The following is a 21327-nucleotide window of genomic DNA, read 5'->3' on the forward strand; positions in this document are numbered from 1 at the left end:
ATAAATAAATGTGGACATACTAGAGAAATCATGATAATATATTTTCGTCATTTATACACTTATAATTATATTAAAATTCTGTATATGTATATTGTTGGTTTCACGGCCATGGGGTAGCCGGATGGCGGACCAACAACAGTAAAAATATTTAAGTAAAATTGAGAGAAAATGTAGACAGAGTGATTGCACTAGAACTGAATTTAGAATCCCTACCATGTGACCTCATGGGGATATTTGTACAACATATTTGAGCTTGAAAAAAGGAAAGAAATAAGAAGTTAACAAATTTGAACTTAGAAAAGCTACCTAAACCGCCATATTTCATTCCTAATACTGAAAAAGTAAATCACGCATCAAAGCTGGAAAGAATCTTCGTCAAATCTTCTCTAACGACCTCTGAGTACGGCACCCGGTGGGGACTCCTGCGACGGCCTACACTGGTCGTCTAGTCGAGTCGGCCGTAGAACATGCACTTGGACCGGAACCAGCCTACTGAGATTCACCCTTCTTCCAAAAACATAGTCGAACTATGAACCCTGACTGTGAAAATGTCTATTTGACTGGGTATCCTATCTGAGGGTATCCAACTATCCATCATATATATTGGAGTGAATGATGAATAATATAAGATTGATAATTATCTCTAGCCTTCTCTCAATTCTATTGTATAAAGTAACATTCATTATATTTACAACAAATATAATATTATGATACTTATATTCTCATAAGCCCTTTATGTTGAGATTCTCTTTCAACGAGATCCCACCTATATTTTACTAACCATGTTTGGACTTGAGTCTCGAATCCATCTATATACATATCACTGACCCCTCTCTTCCGTTCTTCGATGTACTGAACAGAAGCGACAAAAATGGAAGGAATACAACAAACTTACGACATTGTCATCTTCGGAGCCTCTGGTTTCACCGGCAAGTACGTTATCCGGGAGGCCCTCAAGTTCTTCAATGTACAGTCCTCTCCATTGAAGTCCCTCGCTTTGGCAGGTCGAAGCCCATCCAAAGTAGCCCAAGCTCTCCAATGGGCATCTCACCCCAACCCTCCGCCAGAAATTCCCATCCTCACTGCAGACATCACCGACCTCGCTTCCCTCCACCGGATCGCCTCCCAGGCCAAGATAATTCTCAATTGCGTCGGCCCTTTCCGTTTCTATGGCGAGCCAGTCGTGGCGGCTTGCGTCGATGCCGGATGCGATTACCTTGATATCTGCGGTGAGCCGGAGTTTATGGAGAGAACGGAGGCGTCTTACCACGAAAAGGCGGCGGGGAAGGGCTCTTTGGTCATTTCCGCTTGTGGGTACGATTCTGTTCCTGCCGAATTGGGCGTGATGTTCAATTCCAGGCAGTGGGTTTCGCCGGCGGCTCCGAATCGTGTGGAGGCGTACCTGAGTTTGGAGTCCGACAAAAGGGTTGTCGGGAACTTTGGAACCTTCGAGTCGGCCGTTCATGGGGTGGCTAATGTTGGCAAATTGCAGGAGCTGCGACGTTCTAGACCTAGAAGACCTCGCCCCGCTGTATGATTCCTGGCCATCTCATTTTTCTCAGCATTGATTTGATTCTTCTTTTTGCTCTCTGGTTATACTTATGGATGATAATTATTTACTTTTTTTTTGGGTAACTTTTATTCTGTGCCAAGTAAATGAAAATTGCATAATCAATTGATGAAGTTGAGCATAACTGGATGCTAGTCTTGAATTGTTCATATTGATACTGTAAGCTGATATTGTACTTGAATAGAGGTACAACTGTGTTTGCTCTTTCTATAATTTTTTCACCTTCTTGTGTTCTTGTGTGTGTATATATATATATATATATATATATATATATATATATATATATATATATATATATAGTTGAGTTCAAATGAGGATAGACTGTGCGGACTGGTGTAGTCGTGTGTCATTAAGCTGTATGTCATGTGCATGGCCTAATTAATCGCGTGCCATAGTTTGTATGTTGTGTGCATAGGTTTGTTAATTAATAGAGCTGGGTTCAAAATCAGAGATTTACATGTATTCTTGTGTGCCATTGTGTATTAAATTGTGTGCATGATACTAATTTGTTGTGTGCCCGTAAATCCGTAATCAGTCAGCACAGTCCTCTATATACTGTGGTCCTCATGTGAACTCAACCCTATATATATATATATATATATATATATATATATATATATATATATATATATATATATATACTGGAAATGTGTCCCCGAGGCATAGCTCAGTGGTCCAAAGCCCGAGTGTGGGTGTAGACGTGTAGTGCCTAGCAATAACCCCGGGTTTGAATCCTCAATGGGGAAAGATCTCAGCCGGGGACAATCCCCAGAGCAGGGGTGATGGCCCTCAGGTTTAGGTTTAAACCTATATATATTGGAAATGTATCTGCTTCTGAAATTGATTTGTACTGGTATATGCTAATGTTAGATTCCTGGTCCACCTCCCAAAGGACCAACATTGGAGCACAAAAAAGAGTTAGGGGTTTGGGCTGTGAAGTTACCATCAGCTGATTCGATTGTAGTTAGGAGAACTCTTACATGGTTGACTGAAAATCCTGGAGGTATACCAGGTGTTGATGAAAGCCCTCAACAAATTGAAAAGCGGGAGGCATTCTGGCGTGTAGTGAAACCAGCTCACTTTGGCGTGAAGATAGCGTCGAAATCTCTGCTGGGTGTGGCTCGTTTCATAACAGTCGGGATGTTTATAGGGCTCTTTGGTAAGTTTTCCTTCGGGAGATGGCTGCTTTTGAAATTCCCTTCTGTGTTTAGCCTTGGGTGGTTCAGGAAGAAGGGTCCAACTGAAGAAGAGGTGGCGAGTGCTTCCTTCAAAATGTGGTTCGTTTCGCATGGATATAGCGACGTTTCTCTTGCATCGCAAGGGAACAAGAAACCCGATATGGAAATTACTACCAGAGTAATGGGACCTGAGATTGGCTATTTGACAACTCCTATCGTTCTCGTTCAATGTGCCCTAGTTCTCTTGACACGCCGTGGTGACTTGCCTAAAGGTGGCGTTTTCCCTCCCGGGATTATATTTGGCCCGACAGATCTCCAACAACGGCTCCAACAGAACGGGATGTCTTTCGATTTCATTTCGAAGAAAGTTCTCTGAGACACCTTTAGTTGTACTCTTAAGACAAACATCAATGTTTCTCTAAGCCACTGTAGGCCTAATAATATCTGCAAATCTTTAGCAGTATTTTTGGTGTTTATTGATATGATTTTTACAGAAGTTGGTTTGTCTCCATCCTTTATGCATAATGGTGAATGCATGTTTGTACAGAGAAGTGGAATTATCTGAATGCGAATACTGCATATAAATCACAGAAAGCCATACTATCCAGTTTATGGGATCCATTTAACATTATGAATGCCCTTTCATTCTGGAAAAGAAAGAATTACTGCTGGGTTTGATTTTCCTCAACGTTTTGAAGGCATTGATATTGACTCCACTAAGATGTAGCCTTACCACTATCTACACTACTAATTCAGAGGCTATAATTTCTGTACTGATAATTCAGAAACTTCAGAAGCTTGTGTCTCTGTGTGTGGATAACAGATGTATTAAAGACCTTTAAGTTTGAGACTACAACAATGACCTGTTTGGTTCACCGCAATTTGGTTGTAGTTGAATTGTAATTCTATGGAAGTCACAATTACACCGTTTGGTTAGAGGGAATTACAATTCCACTGAATTACAATTCCATCCAATTGTTGAATTAGAATTCATACTCCTTCCTAAAGAATTGCAATTCGGTTAATTAGAATTCATATCTCTTGCCAAAGAATTACAATTCGGTGGTGACTTGGGATACAAGAATGGAAAATACTTGGTGTACTCACATTTTATACTTCCAATTTGTACTCCCTCTCACATGTTCTTGATGTAGACATTTTTCTGTAGACCAACATGTTAAAAATAATCAATCTTGGTTTGCCACCTCATGGAGTACAAATGAGGGAGTACAATTTGAGAGTCTATGTAGTAGAACTCTACAAGAATAGACCCAATATTAAATAAAAGATAGCCCCGGGCCGCAAATGCCGTCTTGGTAAGTAATAAAATAATATTAAAATGATGGGCAAGAGATTGAGCCTTGGGATACAAGAATAGGAGTAGTTATGCTGTGCATCCGTATGCACGACATCGTTTTATTAAAAACGCGCGTCTCCTCTTTAAAAAAAATTCAGGTTCGATTCCCAGCAACAGCATTATGTTGTTCATTCATTCTGGAATTTTAGTTCATAGATTATGGAATTTTAGTTCATTGATTCTGGAATTATAGTTCATCGATTCTGAAATTTTAGTTCATAGATTCTGGAATTTTAGTTCATTCATTCTGAAATTTTTAGTTCATAGATTAGATTTTGGAATTATAGTTCATCGATTCTGGAATTTTAGTTCATATGTTGTTGCTGGGAATCGAACCTGAATTTTTTTTTAAGGGGAGACGCCCGTTTTTAATAAAAATGACGTCGTTTTTGCATCCGTATGCACCATGCACAGCATAATTTGCCCAAAAATAGGTCCAATCTTAAATAAAAGATAGCCTTGTTTTGAAGAGAAACCCAATATAAAAGGATTGAATAATTTCAGTGAACTTGATGATGTTTGAAAACATCGAACGACCCCCGTTTATAGGACAAATTATACATTTGGATGATGGTCTAAAACGCCATCATTTTTATGTTAAAATGAAAATTTTTTTTGTTCCACGTGCATGTTAGAATAATAAACATTTTGGAGTATGATAATGTATTTTATGAATTAGAATAATGTAATTTATGTGTTAAAATAATGTATTTTATGTGTTAGAATAATGAAATTTATGGGATAAGATAATGTATTTTATGAGTTAGAATAATGTACTTTATGTTTTAGAATAATGTATTTTATAAGTTAGAGTAATGTATAATATACTTTGTGTTAGAATAATAAAACTCATGGAATAAAATAATATATTTTATAAGTTAGAATAATGTATTTTATAATTTAAAATAATGTACTTTATGTGTTTCTAGACCGTGATTCACACTGATGTGAGCCATGATCTATACAATAATGATTGTGTTTATAGTGTTTGAGGTCCCAGACTCCTAGGCTTCTAGCATGATGAGTGGATCTCATTTTCTCACTCTTCCTCACCGCACACACATTTGAACAATAGGCTACAATAGCCAACCACCACCCTCGGGACGCTTATACCTTGGATTGGGTCCACAGTGGTCTTATATGATATCGTTTTTGAACAACAATTTGTTTAATTTTGACGGAGACCATTTGGTTGTTCAATTCAAGTTACCTAAATCATATTTAAAAATAAGTAAATATATAACATATATATGTGTCTTATATGGTGAGTTCTGTTTCTTGCTTCATGAATTGTGTACCTTAATAGTATGAATTCTATACTTGGAATAGATTAATAGCTGTGTAACACATAACATATTATGTGTCTTATGTTATGAATTTATGTCTAGTGTTGTGAAATTTTGTACCTATAGAACATAAATTCTCTATCTAAATCAGATTTGAAAATAAGTAAATATCATGGTTGAAAAAATCGCTAAGCGCGGGGGAGGGGGGGGGGGTGGGGGTGGGTGTGTGTGTTTTTTTAAGACTTGATAATTATAAACTATTTAATACTTTAATACTTCGCAGTTAATATTAAAATATTAAATATTAACCTAAAAACATATAAGGTTTGAACAATTTATGGTTATTTCGCACAAAAACGACGTCGTTTTAAGCAAAATAACACGTTAAAAAAAAAAGAAAAAAAAAAAGAGAACAATAGCTAATTGGCCAACTAGGCGCCTTAGTCGGCGCCTAGGCGGGCGACCGTCCTCCGCCTAGCACGATTTTTGCAACACTGGTAATATATAACATGTGTATACGTCTTGTGTTGTAATTTTTTGTGTCTTGTGTTATGAAATTCTGTACCTTAAGAGTGAATTATGTACCTGAAATAGATTAGTAGTTGTGTGAAAACATGAGAAATGAGCAAACTGCAGAAGCTGTTAAAATCTAAAGATCAAAACGAAGTCGTTTCAATCCAGGGTTCATGATATAAATTTCCCCTACCCTCTAGCTAGCTTGCATGGCTTGTAGTTAAGCAGCCATGCTCGTGCTCACATCCACAACTGATTAGCCATATATGTGGCCACCTAGTCACGTATGGATAGAAACTGACCTTGCTCAAGGGCAATGTTGCATCAATTGGCCCCACATGGCTACACTAGGTTACGCTATGGTAATCGGTTGTCCGTGAGGTGCCTTGTTGGCTACGACTATGGGAGGGATGCTTTGTCACCCCGCCCTCCTCATTTTGCACCATTACCCCCTTAATTTTAACTCCGCAAATTATGCAGTGGACTCATGTCCACAATGCATTATGGATACGAGTTCAAAATGACGTCGTTTTTAAAGAAAACGCGTCATTTCAATTTTTTTTTTAAAAAAAATTTAGTTGTCTCGCCGTTAACGCCGTTAACGCCATTAACGGCGTTATTCGTTTGTGCCATTATGAATGTACAATTATGGAATTATGAATGTACAGTTATGGAATTATGAATGTAAGTTATAAAATTATGAACACAGAGCTCTGACATTATGAACTTACAATTATGAACATATAGTGATAAAATTATGAACATAGAGCTCTAAAATTGTGAACATCGAACTTTGAAAATTATGATTTTATAGTTATTGAATTACGAATGTACAGTTATGGAATTATGAATGTACAGTTATGCAATTATGAATGTACAGTTATGAAATTATGAACATAGAGCTCTGACATTATGAACTTACAATATGAACATATAGTGATAAAATTATGAACATAGAGCTCTAAAATTGTAAACATAGCTTCGAAAATTATGAAGTTACAGTTATTGAATTATGAATGTACAGTTACGGAATTATGAATGTACAGTTATGAAAGTATGATTGTACAGTTATGGAATTATGAACATAGAGTTCTGACATTATGAACTTACAATTATGAACATATAGTAATAAAATTATGAATATATACTCCTATAACAAAGCAGTCTGAATTTAAAAAAAAAAAAAAAAAAAGATAACAGTGCCTAACGGCATTGTTACCCATGCTGGACACGAGTCCATAGCATAACGATTGTTTTAACTCACTCCTGCCCTAACTCCAAAATATTTGCATCCTTACCCTTGGACTCCAGCCCATGTCTCACTTCATACTCCATCTCCTCAATATTGCATCTTAACCCTTAAATGTCCTACATTGTCCCATTTTGGACCCTTTCCCTCTAACATTTGCACCTCTGCGCCTTTAACTCTGCTGCTCAGCCCAATTAACATTATTCTTTTCCTATTTAGACTCAAAATCCTTGCCAATGGGTTATAATTATTCACTGGACCCAATTAATTGACCTTGAACTCAGGCCCCATTTCTTGGCAAATTATGCTGTGCATCCGTATGCATCATGCATGGTGCATCCGGATGCAAAAACGTCGCCGTTTTACATCAAAACGCGCGTCCTACTTAGAAAAAAATCAGTTTCGATTCTCAGCAACAACATTATGTTATTCATTTTTTAGTTCATTCATTCTGGATTTTTAGTTATGAAATTTTGAATGTATAGTTATGCAATTTTGGATGTATAATTATGCAATTTTGGATGTATAGTTATGAAATTATGGATGTGTAGTTATGCAATTCTGGATTTATAGTTATGAAGTTATGGATGTGTAGTTATGCAATTCTGGATGTATAGTTATGAAGTTATGGATGTGTAGTTATGCAATTCTGGATTTATAGTTATGAAATTATAAATGTGTAGTTATGTAATTCTGGATGTATAGTTATGAAATTATGGATGTGTAATTATGTAATTCTGATTTTTTTTTTTTTAGGTTAGATGTCAAAATGACGTCGTTTTTGCATCCGGATGCACCATACATGCATACGAATGTACAACATAACGATTGTCATTCCTCTATCACGAGTCTCTCACTTCTTCTCGTTGTCTAGACAATTAGAGGAAGTAGTAGACACTGACCTCACCACCTTACGTCTCAATCTCTACACTCACCACCCACAACTGAACTTTCCTTGTTGTTTTGTAGTCATCCTTGATCTTTGTCGTCAACCCAATAAGCTCTAATCACTCTCTAGATCCTTAGAGATTCCAAGTTAGAACTTTCTACCTCACCAAATCTATACCCCATGCCTCTCCATAGCTCTGACGACCTTGCTAGCTATAGGGGTTGGGTTTGCATGGTTTGCTAGGGCAAAACACCCTATGCTACCCGCACTAGGACATGCCCTAGACATTACATGTCTCTTCCTCCACAACTTCTCCCCATGCTATTGATTTTGCCTCACACCTACTCACAATTATTAGGTTTTGGTTAATCGGAGACAAAACATGCTTACTTGAACCAGCACGAATTAGTCACCTGCATGGCTGCATCCATAATAACTGCCTCTAGTTCTACATATGGTCTTAGCCTTTGACCTCTACCCATTTTCATTTCTTTCCATCTTGGAGATAGTATATGTGAATTTCTCTCCCACTGTTGTAAAAATCGGTCTAGGCGCCCCTAGACCGTGGTGATTTTCCCCCTTGGCGCCCGCCTAGGTGACCGGCTGCCTAGGTGTCCGCCTAGCACCTAATTCGGCCGACTTGGCCGCCTAGGCGTCTAACTTAGCCGAGTTAACTTGTCCATTTCAGTCGAGTTAACCCGATCAGCTCGGCCTTGCTAATTTCTTTTCATTATATATGTGTGTGTGCATACATATATACACCCGTAGACTAGTTTGATACTTTGAATCTTTGAATGATTGAAGTATTTGAGTATTTCATATTTGAGTATTTTTAATTTTTAATATTGTTTTGATGTTATGACTTATGAATTATCATTATTTCATTTATTTGGATGTGTTATTTGATTGAATGTTAAAAACAACCTCATTAAAATTGTCAAACTGCAAGTCTGTCACTATTTTTTTGGCACCCGCCTAGCGCCTACTGCAAATCTCTCATTCTCTTTTTTTTTTTTTTTTTTATAATTTTTTTATAATTTTTATTTTTTTTCTTTGAATTTTATGTCTTATATTTTGGAGGACTTTTTAGCTCGCCCGGCTAAAATGGTACTAACTACCTAGAAGCCATAGTGTTTCGTATAATAAAATTAGTATTTTTTTTATCTCATTTCACACATTTATACTCATTTTATGATAAACCTAAATCTCATAAAATTATGAGTTTATTTCACATCATTTCTCTCTCGTGAAATTACAATTTTTTACTCATAAGTTCTGAGCTCACATCTCAATTAGACGCCATATACTGTTTAAGAGTGATTCGCATTGGCCCAAACTTGACTCTATATTATAGAATGTTTTTTTTAAAAAAAAAGGTGGCTCTAGAAAAGTCGGAGAGGCAGCTAGGAAGATGTTTGTCATGCATACATGCACGGAGCCATACGTCGGGACTCGGGATGTAGACATGTGCTGCATTACGATTTTGCCTTATTTTTTAATTTCCACTTTCCAGTACTTAATTATACAATGATAAAAGTTTTGCTTTCGGACACACTACTTTGACTGCATTTGATACCCCGTATATATTTTTTTGAAAGGATACCCCATACATATATATATATATATATATATATATATATATATATATATATATATATATATATATATATATGCGCACCCTCATGCGAACGATCGTCCAAGAGAGAACTGAGAACCATTTAAAGCGCGACATGTAATGTGTTATATCTGTAAGTAGTTAGTGTACCTTTGCAAGTAAAAAGTGCAAGTAAAATTACTTACAACTTACAAGTGCATGTAATTTTGCCTTGTTAACATGATAACATTCATTCATCTGAGTTCGTTCTGTTTGACATCGCTTTTGTTCTGAAGAAGGAGTTCAACGGGTAGTTAGTACCCGTGAAAACCACCTACAAACATTCATGCATGCACCTAGATGCACCTACTTATAACATTAGGTGCACATAGATTTGGACACATGGCGCGCGGGATGATTTTCAGTTCTCTTCTGGGCGGACAGTTTGCACATGAACGCGATATATATATATATATATATATATATATATATATATATATATATATATATATATATATATATATATATATATATATATATATATGCTACTGCTCTCGTGCATCCACTATGTTATAGAGTCTGTGTGGATAGATCTGATCCATTGGATACTTGAGATCAATGACTTAGATTTGGCCAACTGTGCAATTTCGTAACTGTGCCGTATATATAAGTAGTAGTACCAATCATGTGCATTCATATGATAATAGGCGCCATATATTTAGATTGCTTTGATTGTGCATTCATATACCGAAGGTAGTACACTGATAACTCTCTGATTGTACATTTCATTTCGCCAAACTTTTACAAAAACAACCTGAACACATACCTCACTCATACTAGCACAACATGCATAACATTACCCAACAAAATGACCACCTTTACCACTAGCAACACACAACTGTACATTTTAAAAGTGTACGTACACAAGTATACAACATTGTGTAAGTGCACACATTAAACCTCTAATAAAAATATAATCTACCCATTTCTATCCATATCCCTTCTCGAACATGGAGGCTGCTGGCTGCACTTGTTTCCAGAACCTATTTTTCGTTGTCGTACGGCGTAAGTGGAGCTCTACAATTCCACGTTTTAAATATGACACCAATATAATAATGGAAGATATATATATTTATAGTCACTACTATACATCTGATCAGTATATATAATGTTGTTTGGCCTTGGCTTACGAAAAAAGAGATAAACTACTTGAAGAAAGGTTTGATTAGCAATACAATGGCAGAACAACGTGACGCCACCACCTACGACATTATAATCTTCGGAGCCTCTGGTTTCACAGGCAAGTATGTTATCCGGGAGGCACTTAAGTTCTTAAACGTTCCATCCTCTCCATTGAAGTCCCTTGCTTTGGTGGGTCGTAATCCATCTAAAGTAGCTCAAGCTCTTCAATGGGCCTCCCATCCTAACCCACCGCCGCCGCAAATCCCTATCCTCACCGCCGATATCTCGGCCGGCGACCCCTCTTCCCTTCGCCGGATTGCCTCGCAGGCCAAGATCGTTCTCAATTGCGCGGGCCCTTTCCACCTGTACGGCGAGCCCGTCGTGGCGGCTTGTGTCGATGCCGGCTGCGATTACTTGGACATTACCGGCGAAGTGGAGTTTGTGGAAAGAATAGAAGCGTATTACCAGGAGAAAGCCGCGGCGAATAATTCTTTGGTGGTTTGTGCTTGTGGGTACGATGCGCTTGTTGCAGAATTGGCCATGATTTTCAATTCCCGACAGTGGGTTTCGCCGGCGGCTCCGAACCGTGTTGAGGAGTACCTGAGTTTGGAATCTAACAAAAGGGTTGTGTTCAACCAAACAAGCTTCGATTCCTTGGTTCACGAGGTGGCTAACGACGACAATTTGCAGCAGCTCCGTCGTTCCAAACCTACAAGGCCACTCCCCGCGGTAATAATCCTTTTTTTACATCTCTCCTTTCTATTTTCAATTTGCTATCATCTTTCATATACTTGCTTCTGGTTGGGGCAGAGGCCGATAAAATGTCAAGTCTAACAATTGGTGGTGGTTAGAAAAATTGTTAAGTAGAAATTGGTGAAGGACAAATTTAGCAATTTGTCTCTTAAAAATGTGTGGAATACAGTAGTGCATGAAAATAAAGTTAGGTCTTTCCTCTCATTTATAGTTTTTCGCGTAGTAAATGTTTGATCAAGTGATATCATAGTGAAGGGTTCAACTCCCTGCAAGAGCAGTTAAGATTGGTAGTGTTAGGAGGGAGAATTGTTAAGTAAAGACAGGTGAAGGGCTTAATCTCAGAAAATGTGTGTCTAATGGTATAAAGAAATAAAGTTACATCTTTAATATAAACTATAATTTAGTGCTTAATCTTAACTCTTCTATTCTTGTAATGTCAGATTCCTGGCCCTCTTCCCAAAGGACAAATTTTGGAGTACAAAAAGGAGATTGGGCTTTGGGCTGTGAGGTTTCCATCGTCATTGGAAGTCCCTGTTGTCCAGAAAACACTTTGGTTTTTGACTGAAAATCCCAAGGGTGCACCAGGTGTTAATGAAAGTGCTCAACAAATTGAAAAGAAGCAATCATTCTGGTCTACCGTGAAACCAGCTCACTTTGCTACAAATTGGACATCAAAATCTTTTCTGGGTGTAATTCGTTACATAATAATAGGGATGTTGATATGGCTCCTAGGTAGATTTTGTATTGGAAGGTGGCTGCTCATGAGGTTTCGTCCTGTGTTTAGCCTTGGATTGTTCAGTAATGGTGGTCCAACCGAAGAAGAGGTGGCTAGTGTTTCTTTCAAACGGTGGTGTATTGGGCATGGATATAGTGACGCCTCTCTTGCATCAAAAGGCAACACAAAACCCGATATGAAAATTATTACAAGAGTAACGGGACCTGAAATAGGTTATTCAACAACTCCCATTACTCTAATTCAATCGGCTCTTGTATTGTTGAATCAGCGTCATGACTTGCCTAAAGGTGGTGTTTTCACTGGTGGAATTATATTTGGTCACACAGATCTTCAACAGCGACTCCAACAGAATGGAATATCATTTGATGTCATTTCGAAAGAAACTTTCTCAAAGAAAATTTAATTTAGTCCTGGCCTATTACAAATGTTTTTTTTTTTCTTTTACTTTGTTGTTCTTTTAAGTAAGGCGTATTTGATATTCCTAGTTGAATTTTGAAGTAGTATAGATGTCTATGTTTTTAGCTTGGGATTGCAAATAATATCGTTAGATGGAGCTCATTGTGTGTAATGAGCAAAAGTCATTTGTGTAGAGATGTTTGGAGTGAACAATTTTACTTTTTGTTATAAGAGTATTGAGTCTTTGGTTAGTGTATTACTTTTAATCTTCAATAAAAAAATTATAACTTAGAAATTAACTACTCTGTAATTCATATTCTCTGGTCTATTATCTTTTATGATTCACAATAATTAAACTTTGAGGTATTTCCACCACGCAATGAACAAGGCCACGGTTGGAGCGGTCATCCTCGATGGAAATGGGAGGTATGTTTTGGCTTTCGATGCTCCTCTACCGGATTGCTTCTCTCCACTTATGAGACATTCGCATGCAAAGAAGCCTTATCATGGTTAAGGGATCGCAGAGAACGGTCTATAGAGCTACTCACGGATTGTTTAACACTACAATATTATCTATCGTCCGCAATTGCTCTGTTCATTCATATATCGACTATGCTATTGATAGCTGCAGATCTTACATATCCTCTTTTGATTACTGTTTAATCAAGTTTATTCCTAGATCAGACAATTATTTAGCTCATTCTTTATCTTCTACAGTATTTAATCAGACTACTATTATGTATTGGGACTCTGTCATTCCTGACTCTATTTTAGCTTATCTATAATAAATGTTGCATTGGTTGTTTTCAAAAAAAATAAAAATAAAAACTTTGAGGTACTTTATTAAAGAGATGTTTTCATATATTGTATTTTTTTTAAATATCATTTTTTTTATAAAAAATATCATATAATTTAAGAATGTGAAGATGATTCTCATAAGAATGATCAATTTAATCCAAACATTTAAAATTCTGGTGTTGAACATGATATACTAAATTTCATACCTATCTAACTCATCAGATTAACACGTATTTACAACTAAGATTGTGAATAAAATCTACTTATTTTAACATAAAATGTCTTTCGAAATTTTTACTTAAAAATTATAAAGTAAACATATATATATATATATATATATATATATATATATATATATATATATATATATATATATATATTTATAATTGCATGTATGTTACCATGCAAAATAATAAATAAATAATATATATTTATACTTAGACGCATGCAACAGAAACCAAACCAATGAATTGAGAGGTTATAACAAATCGTTACACGCATGCTTAATCTCCACCAATTTGGTGAACCAACCATGCAAAAATTAAAAAATCGTTTAACCAACGACAATTATTCGTTACGCACGAAGTGTATTATCAAATCGTTCAGCAACAATTCGTTTAAGCACAATTTAATACAACCAATTGATTTGATTAAAAATAAGGATTCATTAAAAATTGACGATTCGTTGATACCAACGAATCATAAGAACCAACAAATTGCGCATATCAAACTGAATACTATTCAACCGTACTAAATATTCATATTTTTCAATTTACTTTCTACCAAATTAAAATAATATTTATAACTCTACAACTCCAAATATTATTTAAGCTTTCATGGTAGTCCATCTGAATTATTAATTTCCATTACTATATAAATTTCCAACATATCAAACAATAGAAATCTAGGTCGGACTTAACCACATCCCAAAAATAATTTTTCTTCAATTTATTTAATCAAGAATGATTATATTTATTAATATATGTATTTATTTTTATTGTAATAAGTTATAAGTAAAAAAATTACTTATTTAAATATTTTTTATTAAAATTATTATTAATCTTTGACTATTATCAGTATAAATTTTAAATTGTAATTTTAATTTAATATAAATAATAATTATTATCATTATTAAAATAATTAATATTTTATAAGTTTTTAATAAATTTATGTTTATGTTTTAAAAAATGAATTAAATAAAAATATATAATTTTTATTACTTTTAGCCAAACAAAAAAATATAGTTTTTTTTTTTATTTCAAGCCAAACACCATAAAATTAAAATGTTTTGTAAAAAGTGAATTATTTTTCGAAAATTATAGATGGAGAGAAGAGATTCGATGATTGTTCTTATGATTTAAAGTACATAAATATTATTTTTGTAATTAAAATAAATCCTTAAAATTATAATAATTTATAAATAATTAATGAGGTGACAGCATGCAGTATGATTCGCTATTATATCTTATAAATGTCTTATTAAAGAGGTGACAGCATGCAGTATATGCAGTATGAGGTGCCAGCCTTATATATGTCTTATATCTTTTTCCCAAATATTGAATCTCCCACCACAAGGACCCCACACTCCCGCCAGACAAAACATCTGAAAATGGTAACCCAACTGAATAGCGGCTAGGAATTGAAAATGCTTTTTAGTTTTCAATATAATTTTCAACCACAGAGCAATATATTATATATGTTTGTAGAAATGCAGTTTTCTAGTCTTGATTGAAGGCTCATTTTTGGAAAACACTTTTAAAATGCATGCGGGGCAAGCTAGTTAGGGCGGGCGGCGGGCCGGCGGGCGTCAGCCATGTTTTCAATTTTCTTTAGCATGTGGCGGGCGTGGTTCTGGGCAACAGTTCCACACCCACATGCATATATGGCAGAAGATCAGAGATGTATAAATAAATATCCAAGACTGTATAAAACACACAATTACGAGAATAAAAGATTCACTCTCAATGGAGGAACAACATCGCGCCGCCACCTACGACATCGCTATCTTCGGAGCCTCTGGGTTTACCGGCAAATACGTTGTACGGGAAGCTCTCAAGTTTCTCAATGTTCCGTCATCTCCATTGAAATCCCTCGCTTTAGTAGGCCGATCCCCATCCAAAGTAGCCAAAGCTCTGCAATGGGCCTCCCATCCCAACCCGCCGCCACAAATCCCCATCCTCACCGCCGACACCACCGACCCCTCTTCCCTTCGCCGGGTCGCCTCCCAGGCAAAGATCATTCTCAACTGCGTTGGCCCTTTCCATCTCTACGGCGAGCCCGTCGTGGCGGCTTGTGTCGATGCCGGCTGCGATTACCTAGATATCACCGGAGAAATGGAGTTTGTAGAGAGAATGGAAGCTTCTTACCATGAAAAGGCTGCGAAGAAGGGTTCTCTGATCATTTCTGCCTGTGGGTACGATTCGGTTCCTGCTGTATTAGGCATGATGTTCAATTCAAGGCAGTGGGTTTCACCCGCTGCTCCTAATCGTGTGGAGGCTTACCTAAGTATGGAATCCGACAAAAGACTCGTGCTGAACCTAGGAAGCTACGAGACTTTGGTTCTTGCCATGGCTAACAAGGACAAATTGCAGGAGTTGCAACGTTATAGACCTCAAACACCTCAGCCCATGGTATCATTTTTTTCCCCTTCTTTGTATTTGTGTTACCATTTATATGTATATTGACCATGTAAGCTAATTCAATTCTACTGTTATATTAACATCAGATTCCTGGTCCGCCTCCCAAGGAATCTATTGTGGAACGCCAAAAAGAGATTGGGTTTTGGAGTGTGGTGTTTCCATCATTGGATAAAATTGCAGTTGAGAGAATGGTGTCATGTTTAACTGAGAATCCTGAGGGTATACCGGGGGTCAATGAAACTGCTCAGCAAATTGAAAAGAGGGAGGCATTCTGGTCTACTGTGAAACCCCTTCACTTTGGTATGAATATGGCATCAAAATCAGTGTTGGGTATAATTCGTTTCATAACACTAGGGCTGTTGCTATGGGTCTTTAGTAGATTTTCTATAGGGAGGTGGATGCTCATGAAGTTCTCTGATGCGTTTAGCCTTGGGCTTTACACGAAAAATGGTCCGACTGAAGAGGAGGTGGCAAGTGCTTCCTTCAAACTGTGGTTTGTTGGGCGTGGATATAGTGATGCTGCTCTCGCGTCAAAAGAGGGCAAGAAACCGGATATGGAAATTATTACGAGAGTAACGGGACCTGACATTGGCTATTCCACAACTCCCATCATTCTAATTCAATGTGCTCTAGTCTTGTTGAGCCAGCGTCAAGAGTTGCCTAAAGGCGGAGTTTTTCTTCCCGGGATTATATTTGGTCCGACGGATCTTCAACATCGACTCCAACAAAATGGAATATCTTTTGATTTCATTTCGAAGAAAATGCTCTCGAACAAAATTTAGTCTTACTATATATAAGTTCATTTGTCATTATATATTATTAATGTATTTTTGTGTGAGTTGTATGGTTATATTTCGATCTCTCCTTCAATTTCCAAAGACATGTATAATTTGCGAGTTTTATTGTGTATACTCTCAAATTCTACTCTCTTACTTTTATTTCTTAATGTGACAAACAAGGCGATAGACTATTTTCATCATGTTAGTCCCTAAAAAAGTTTTCACATAAAATATTTGAAAGTGTGAATAGAATTGAAATTGAGAGTAAAAAATGAAAGTCTATACAATAACTTTCATAATTCGTATATTTGGTAAAGTATTTTTATTGTTTAATAAAAATAAATAAGTTTTAATTCTCTTAATAGTCACTTACTATTTAAAATTCTCTTAGAGCATCCCCAATCTATAGATTTTGGATAGGTTTTTGAGAAAAGCAAGAATGGAGAAGAGATGGTGAGGAGAGAAAAAAAAAAATCTTCATGCGAGCATTTGGTTTTTGACAAACTTGTGGGACTCACTGGATGCTCTGATATGATTTTTGCAACTTGGCCAAGTGAAGCGCAGTCCAGAAACTAGTTATATGTAGGCTCTATTTAACAAACCTAACTGAAAAGCTATAAGTTAAGAGCTGAAAGTTAAAAAGCTATAAGTTAGAAGCTGAAAGTTAAAAAACTATAAGCTCGAAGCTGAAAATTGAAGAATTGTTTTTTTTTTTTAATCGTAAGGAGGGGGACCCCGGGAGCAAACTAGTTGACTTCATTGCGCGAAATTTGAAGAGTTGTTAAGCTTACTGTTATTATAATAATAATAATAATAATAATAATATTTGGGATAAGAAAGTGGTGGGTCAGTTTTTTTAATATATAAAAAATAATTATTAAGTGATGATATAGAGATAAGTAGATATGGAATTGATGATAGGATAGGAATGGAAAAGAAGACAAACCACAGTTTTATATTCGGTGTGTTAGACTGCTGGGTATTCTAGAGAAACATTGGTTATATCTTTCATATGCATTGCATTTGCATTTGCATAGGCATCAATAAAATGAAAAGAAAAAAGGAAAATGAAAAACAAAAATGGGAAGAAAATTCTGATTTTACCAGAAACTTGGGAAGACAACCTGAAGGAGAGGGCGACGGGTACAATATTCATTGACCCAACAAGAAGACAAGGAGACTTCCATATACAACACCCTTCTCTGCCGATTTCTTTCATCATTTCTTCATTTTCCCTCATTTTATTTGCAATTTTTTTTTTTTTAAATTCATCAGTTTATTAACTACTTTACATATTCTCAATGCATCAGTTGCCACCACTTCTCTTCTTCAGTTGATCAGTTCCAACCTCTCCGGCGGCTCTCAGATCAGTTCTTCAACAAGTAAGTCTAATCATGCACAAATTTTGGAGTTTTTTTGTTTTTAAATAATTTTTTCCCTGTGAATTAATGTCGTACCTCGTACAGTCGTACTGTGGCAATTTCGATGATGTTTTTGGTTTGAGTCTTTCTTTTTTTGATTGATGCTGGGTGCCCATCTAGAGGGATTTTTCTTTCTTTGAAGTAATCGTTATCTCCTAATTCTGATCTTATTATCCTGTTTTTTTTTTTTTTTTTTTTTTTTTTTTTTTTTTTTTTTTTTTTTGGGGGGGGGGGGGGGTGTTATTTCTATGCCTTTTTTTCAAGAATTCTTGAATACACGCATAGATGCTATTAATATTTTCTGGATTTGATGTTTAGTTAGCGTTTCAATTTAACGATTTCCTTTTCTAAATGATTCCAAGTTTATTATCTTGCAGAGTTGAATTTCTTTTGTTCTGTAAGATTGATCTGTAAATCATTTCGCAGATTCAAGACTTTACTTTTGTGGTTTAGTATCACATAATATCATTTGTAAAATTGGGCTCTGATAAGTTGGTCCAAAACTGAGGTGAAGATCGTCGTAGTAGTTATTAATTATACAAATGTCTGAAGCCAAAGATGATGAGGTAGAGATCAAGTTTAGATTGGCAGATGGATCAGACATAGGGCCTAAATGTTTTCCGGCAGCTACTAGTGTTGCAGTGTTGAGGAGAGCATACTTGCCCAGTGGCCTGAAGGTTCGTTGGATCTTGATGAATATGGTGTTTTTTATATATGTGTACAATTCTGCTTGCTAATATACATTTTGTTATTTGATGTTTTTACCTTCGGACTAAAATGATAAACTAGTTATGTGCTTTCTTTGGTAGCCATAGCCCCAATCATTTCATCTGACTGCTAATTGATAAAATAAGAGAGAACATATGAGTTTATAAGGCTATGTGTTAGACTAGCTAATTGATTAGACTAGCTAATTGATTGGATTCAATCTTTTAGTGTGGTTGGTCAACTAGTTAGAGTTCGGATTCAATTTTTTAGTATGATTATAACACTTTTGGTTTCTCAAAAGTGCATTCTTACATGTTTGTGTGTTTGTGAACAATGAATGCAAATGCAGATTATGTCTCATGCCAAGCTTGTGGGTAGCTCTGAGCAAATCGAAAGCCACAAATGAATAAATCTTCTTAATTTTTTATTTTTACTGCTTTTATATAGTGAGATCACTTTGTTTTGTGTTTGTTTGTCACTACAGTTTCTACAATTAAATCAATTTTCTCAAGCTTTCATTCGGGCCTATCACTTGAAGCAATTGCACTTAAAAGAGCGAAAATAATTACTTACAACATATATAAAACCTCAAAGTTAAGAATTGTGGTCTCTGTTTTATAATAATCTTGACAGTGTTTGTTCTTGGCTTGCTGCTAGCCTTTTAGCTTTACGACTAAATGTTTCTCTTTCTTAACTTTCTATTATCTTTTTTGTTATTTCGGTGAAAATATACATAAATTATATTAGTATCGACTCTTCTGCTTTCAATTTAACATTGACATATTTAGTCTAAGCCTTTCACTTGGGTTATGTGCTTCGATCACTTTTCTTGAGCTTGAAATTCTGTACCTGATATACCATGACATCATTGTTGCTTTACTTTGGTATTTCAGTATCTACTTGGTTCAAATTTGATATTGAGTTTTTAGGGCCAAATGTACATTGCGAAATGTCTGCTGTGATTAGAGGGCCGCACTAAAACAAAGATTTTACTTTTGAATAGAGAAGGAAAATGGTCCAAGAACAGTAAAAGATGTTAAATTGATCAGTGCTGGAAGGATATTAGAGAACGACAGGACATTGGGGGAGTGCAGGAGCCCGTTATGTGATGTTCCGGGAGGAGTCACAACCATGCATGTTGTTGTTCATTTCCCACTTCAGGAGAAAGGTCAGCACAAACACACATTAGTCTGCCGACATTTTTCGAAACCTTATGGGTGAAGTGTGTGCAAGCACTTGGGAGGCCAACTAAGTTGGTCGGACAATTGGCTCGGTAACCACCAGGTTTCATGGGAGCTGCCTATTGGCCTTCTTGGTTTGAGCCAATCAGTTATGGGCAAACCTAAACTGGTTTACCTCCTTGTGGTCCTTTGTCTATTAGGATCACAAGACGGACTTCAACCAGAGTGCACCTTATCAAACTGCAAGCACTTATATTTAGTGAAAGGAAAATGTTACATGTACTCCCATAGTGTACTCCCACACACTAAACCTTGATGTAGACAGTTGTATGGGGACCCACATGAAAAAAATAACTTATCAGAATCCGCCACATCAGGGAATAAAATTTAGGGAGTAAGATTAGGGAGTACATGTAGTAGAACTCTTAGTGAAAATATTGTTTGGTTCATTGGTTGAAACTAATAATTGCTCGTGATGCATGCATTATTGTTTCTTTTGTTAGACCACGAGGTGTCCTGAGTAAGCCCTAACTGTAGGAAACACCTTTAAACCTGTACCATACTCAAACTAATCTATGTTCGCACCGAGTCATCCCAAATAAGGAGCAAAGTGCTGAGCATATTGATTTTTCTATATGAAAGGTGGTTTAAAGTTCGAACTCCCATCTTCTCTAAGGGATGAGAGTGCACGGTCACTCACGCCAACTAAGCTGGTTTCCCTGCATTATTGTTAAGGTGTTAGAAAATCAAGCATTCTCTTCCCTTTGCTTTTTCCGTAACTATCCTTCCTGTGTTATTGGAGCTCGATCTATACCTTTATTCTTCACCATATCATTTATTTTCGTTTGCCTCCTTAACCAGCGTCTAAATGTTTCAAAGTCGGTTATATTTCGCAGAAAAGAAGGCATCAAATGACCCGGCACAGAGTAGATGTCTGTGTGTAATATTATGAATAGCACTTTCTACCTGGAAACACCATTCATTGAAGGTAGGTACTGTTTGTTTCCTATCTTGGCTTCCCATTTGATACAATAATAACTGTTCTCTCTCTGTCTCCAGGTAAAAGCAAGCAAGCAAACAGGAATTTGAATTGAGAAA

At 36.2% G+C, this 21327-nt stretch overlaps 3 protein-coding genes and 1 pseudogene across 3 annotated transcripts; all 4 read left to right on the plus strand.

Annotated features, from left to right (window-relative positions):
* Positions 1–754: 754 nt before the first annotated feature.
* On the plus strand, positions 755–3244 carry LOC109153608 (probable mitochondrial saccharopine dehydrogenase-like oxidoreductase At5g39410). The gene is made up of 2 exons (XM_019301459.1): positions 755–1531; positions 2441–3244. Exons 1-2 carry the CDS (start codon positions 872–874, stop codon positions 3122–3124), a joined length of 1344 nt encoding a protein of 447 aa, XP_019157004.1. The 5' UTR covers positions 755–871; the 3' UTR covers positions 3125–3244.
* Positions 3245–10854: 7610 nt separating this feature from the next.
* Positions 10855–12849, plus strand: LOC109153630 (probable mitochondrial saccharopine dehydrogenase-like oxidoreductase At5g39410). Its single transcript, XM_019301484.1, has 2 exons — positions 10855–11547; positions 12012–12849. Exons 1-2 carry the CDS (start codon positions 10873–10875, stop codon positions 12708–12710), a joined length of 1374 nt encoding a protein of 457 aa, XP_019157029.1. The 5' UTR covers positions 10855–10872; the 3' UTR covers positions 12711–12849.
* A 2606-nt stretch (positions 12850–15455) lies between these two features.
* LOC109153669 (probable mitochondrial saccharopine dehydrogenase-like oxidoreductase At5g39410) lies at positions 15456–17037 on the plus strand. The gene is made up of 2 exons (XM_019301539.1): positions 15456–16131; positions 16227–17037. The coding sequence occupies exons 1-2, from the start codon at positions 15466–15468 to the stop codon at positions 16920–16922; spliced, it is 1362 nt and encodes a 453-aa protein (XP_019157084.1). The 5' UTR covers positions 15456–15465; the 3' UTR covers positions 16923–17037.
* An 812-nt stretch (positions 17038–17849) lies between these two features.
* On the plus strand, positions 17850–21217 carry LOC109153672 (annotated as a pseudogene).
* The last annotated feature ends 110 nt before the right edge of the window (positions 21218–21327 follow it).

This window comes from Ipomoea nil, unplaced genomic scaffold (assembly GCF_001879475.1).
Source record: "Ipomoea nil cultivar Tokyo-kokei standard unplaced genomic scaffold, Asagao_1.1 scaffold2516, whole genome shotgun sequence".
NCBI classification, from domain to species: domain Eukaryota; kingdom Viridiplantae; phylum Streptophyta; class Magnoliopsida; order Solanales; family Convolvulaceae; genus Ipomoea; species Ipomoea nil.

Coding starts and splice junctions, on each gene's coding strand:
- LOC109153608 (XM_019301459.1), top strand. CDS start 872: ATGGAAGGAATACAACAAACTTACGACATTGTCATCTTCGGAGCCTCT. Junction 1,532..2,440: donor CTAGAAGACCTCGCCCCGCT/GTATGATTCCTG, acceptor TGCTAATGTTAG/ATTCCTGGTCCACCTCCCAA.
- LOC109153630 (XM_019301484.1), top strand. CDS start 10,873: ATGGCAGAACAACGTGACGCCACCACCTACGACATTATAATCTTCGGA. Junction 11,548..12,011: donor CTACAAGGCCACTCCCCGCG/GTAATAATCCTT, acceptor TTGTAATGTCAG/ATTCCTGGCCCTCTTCCCAA.
- LOC109153669 (XM_019301539.1), top strand. CDS start 15,466: ATGGAGGAACAACATCGCGCCGCCACCTACGACATCGCTATCTTCGGA. Junction 16,132..16,226: donor CTCAAACACCTCAGCCCATG/GTATCATTTTTT, acceptor TATTAACATCAG/ATTCCTGGTCCGCCTCCCAA.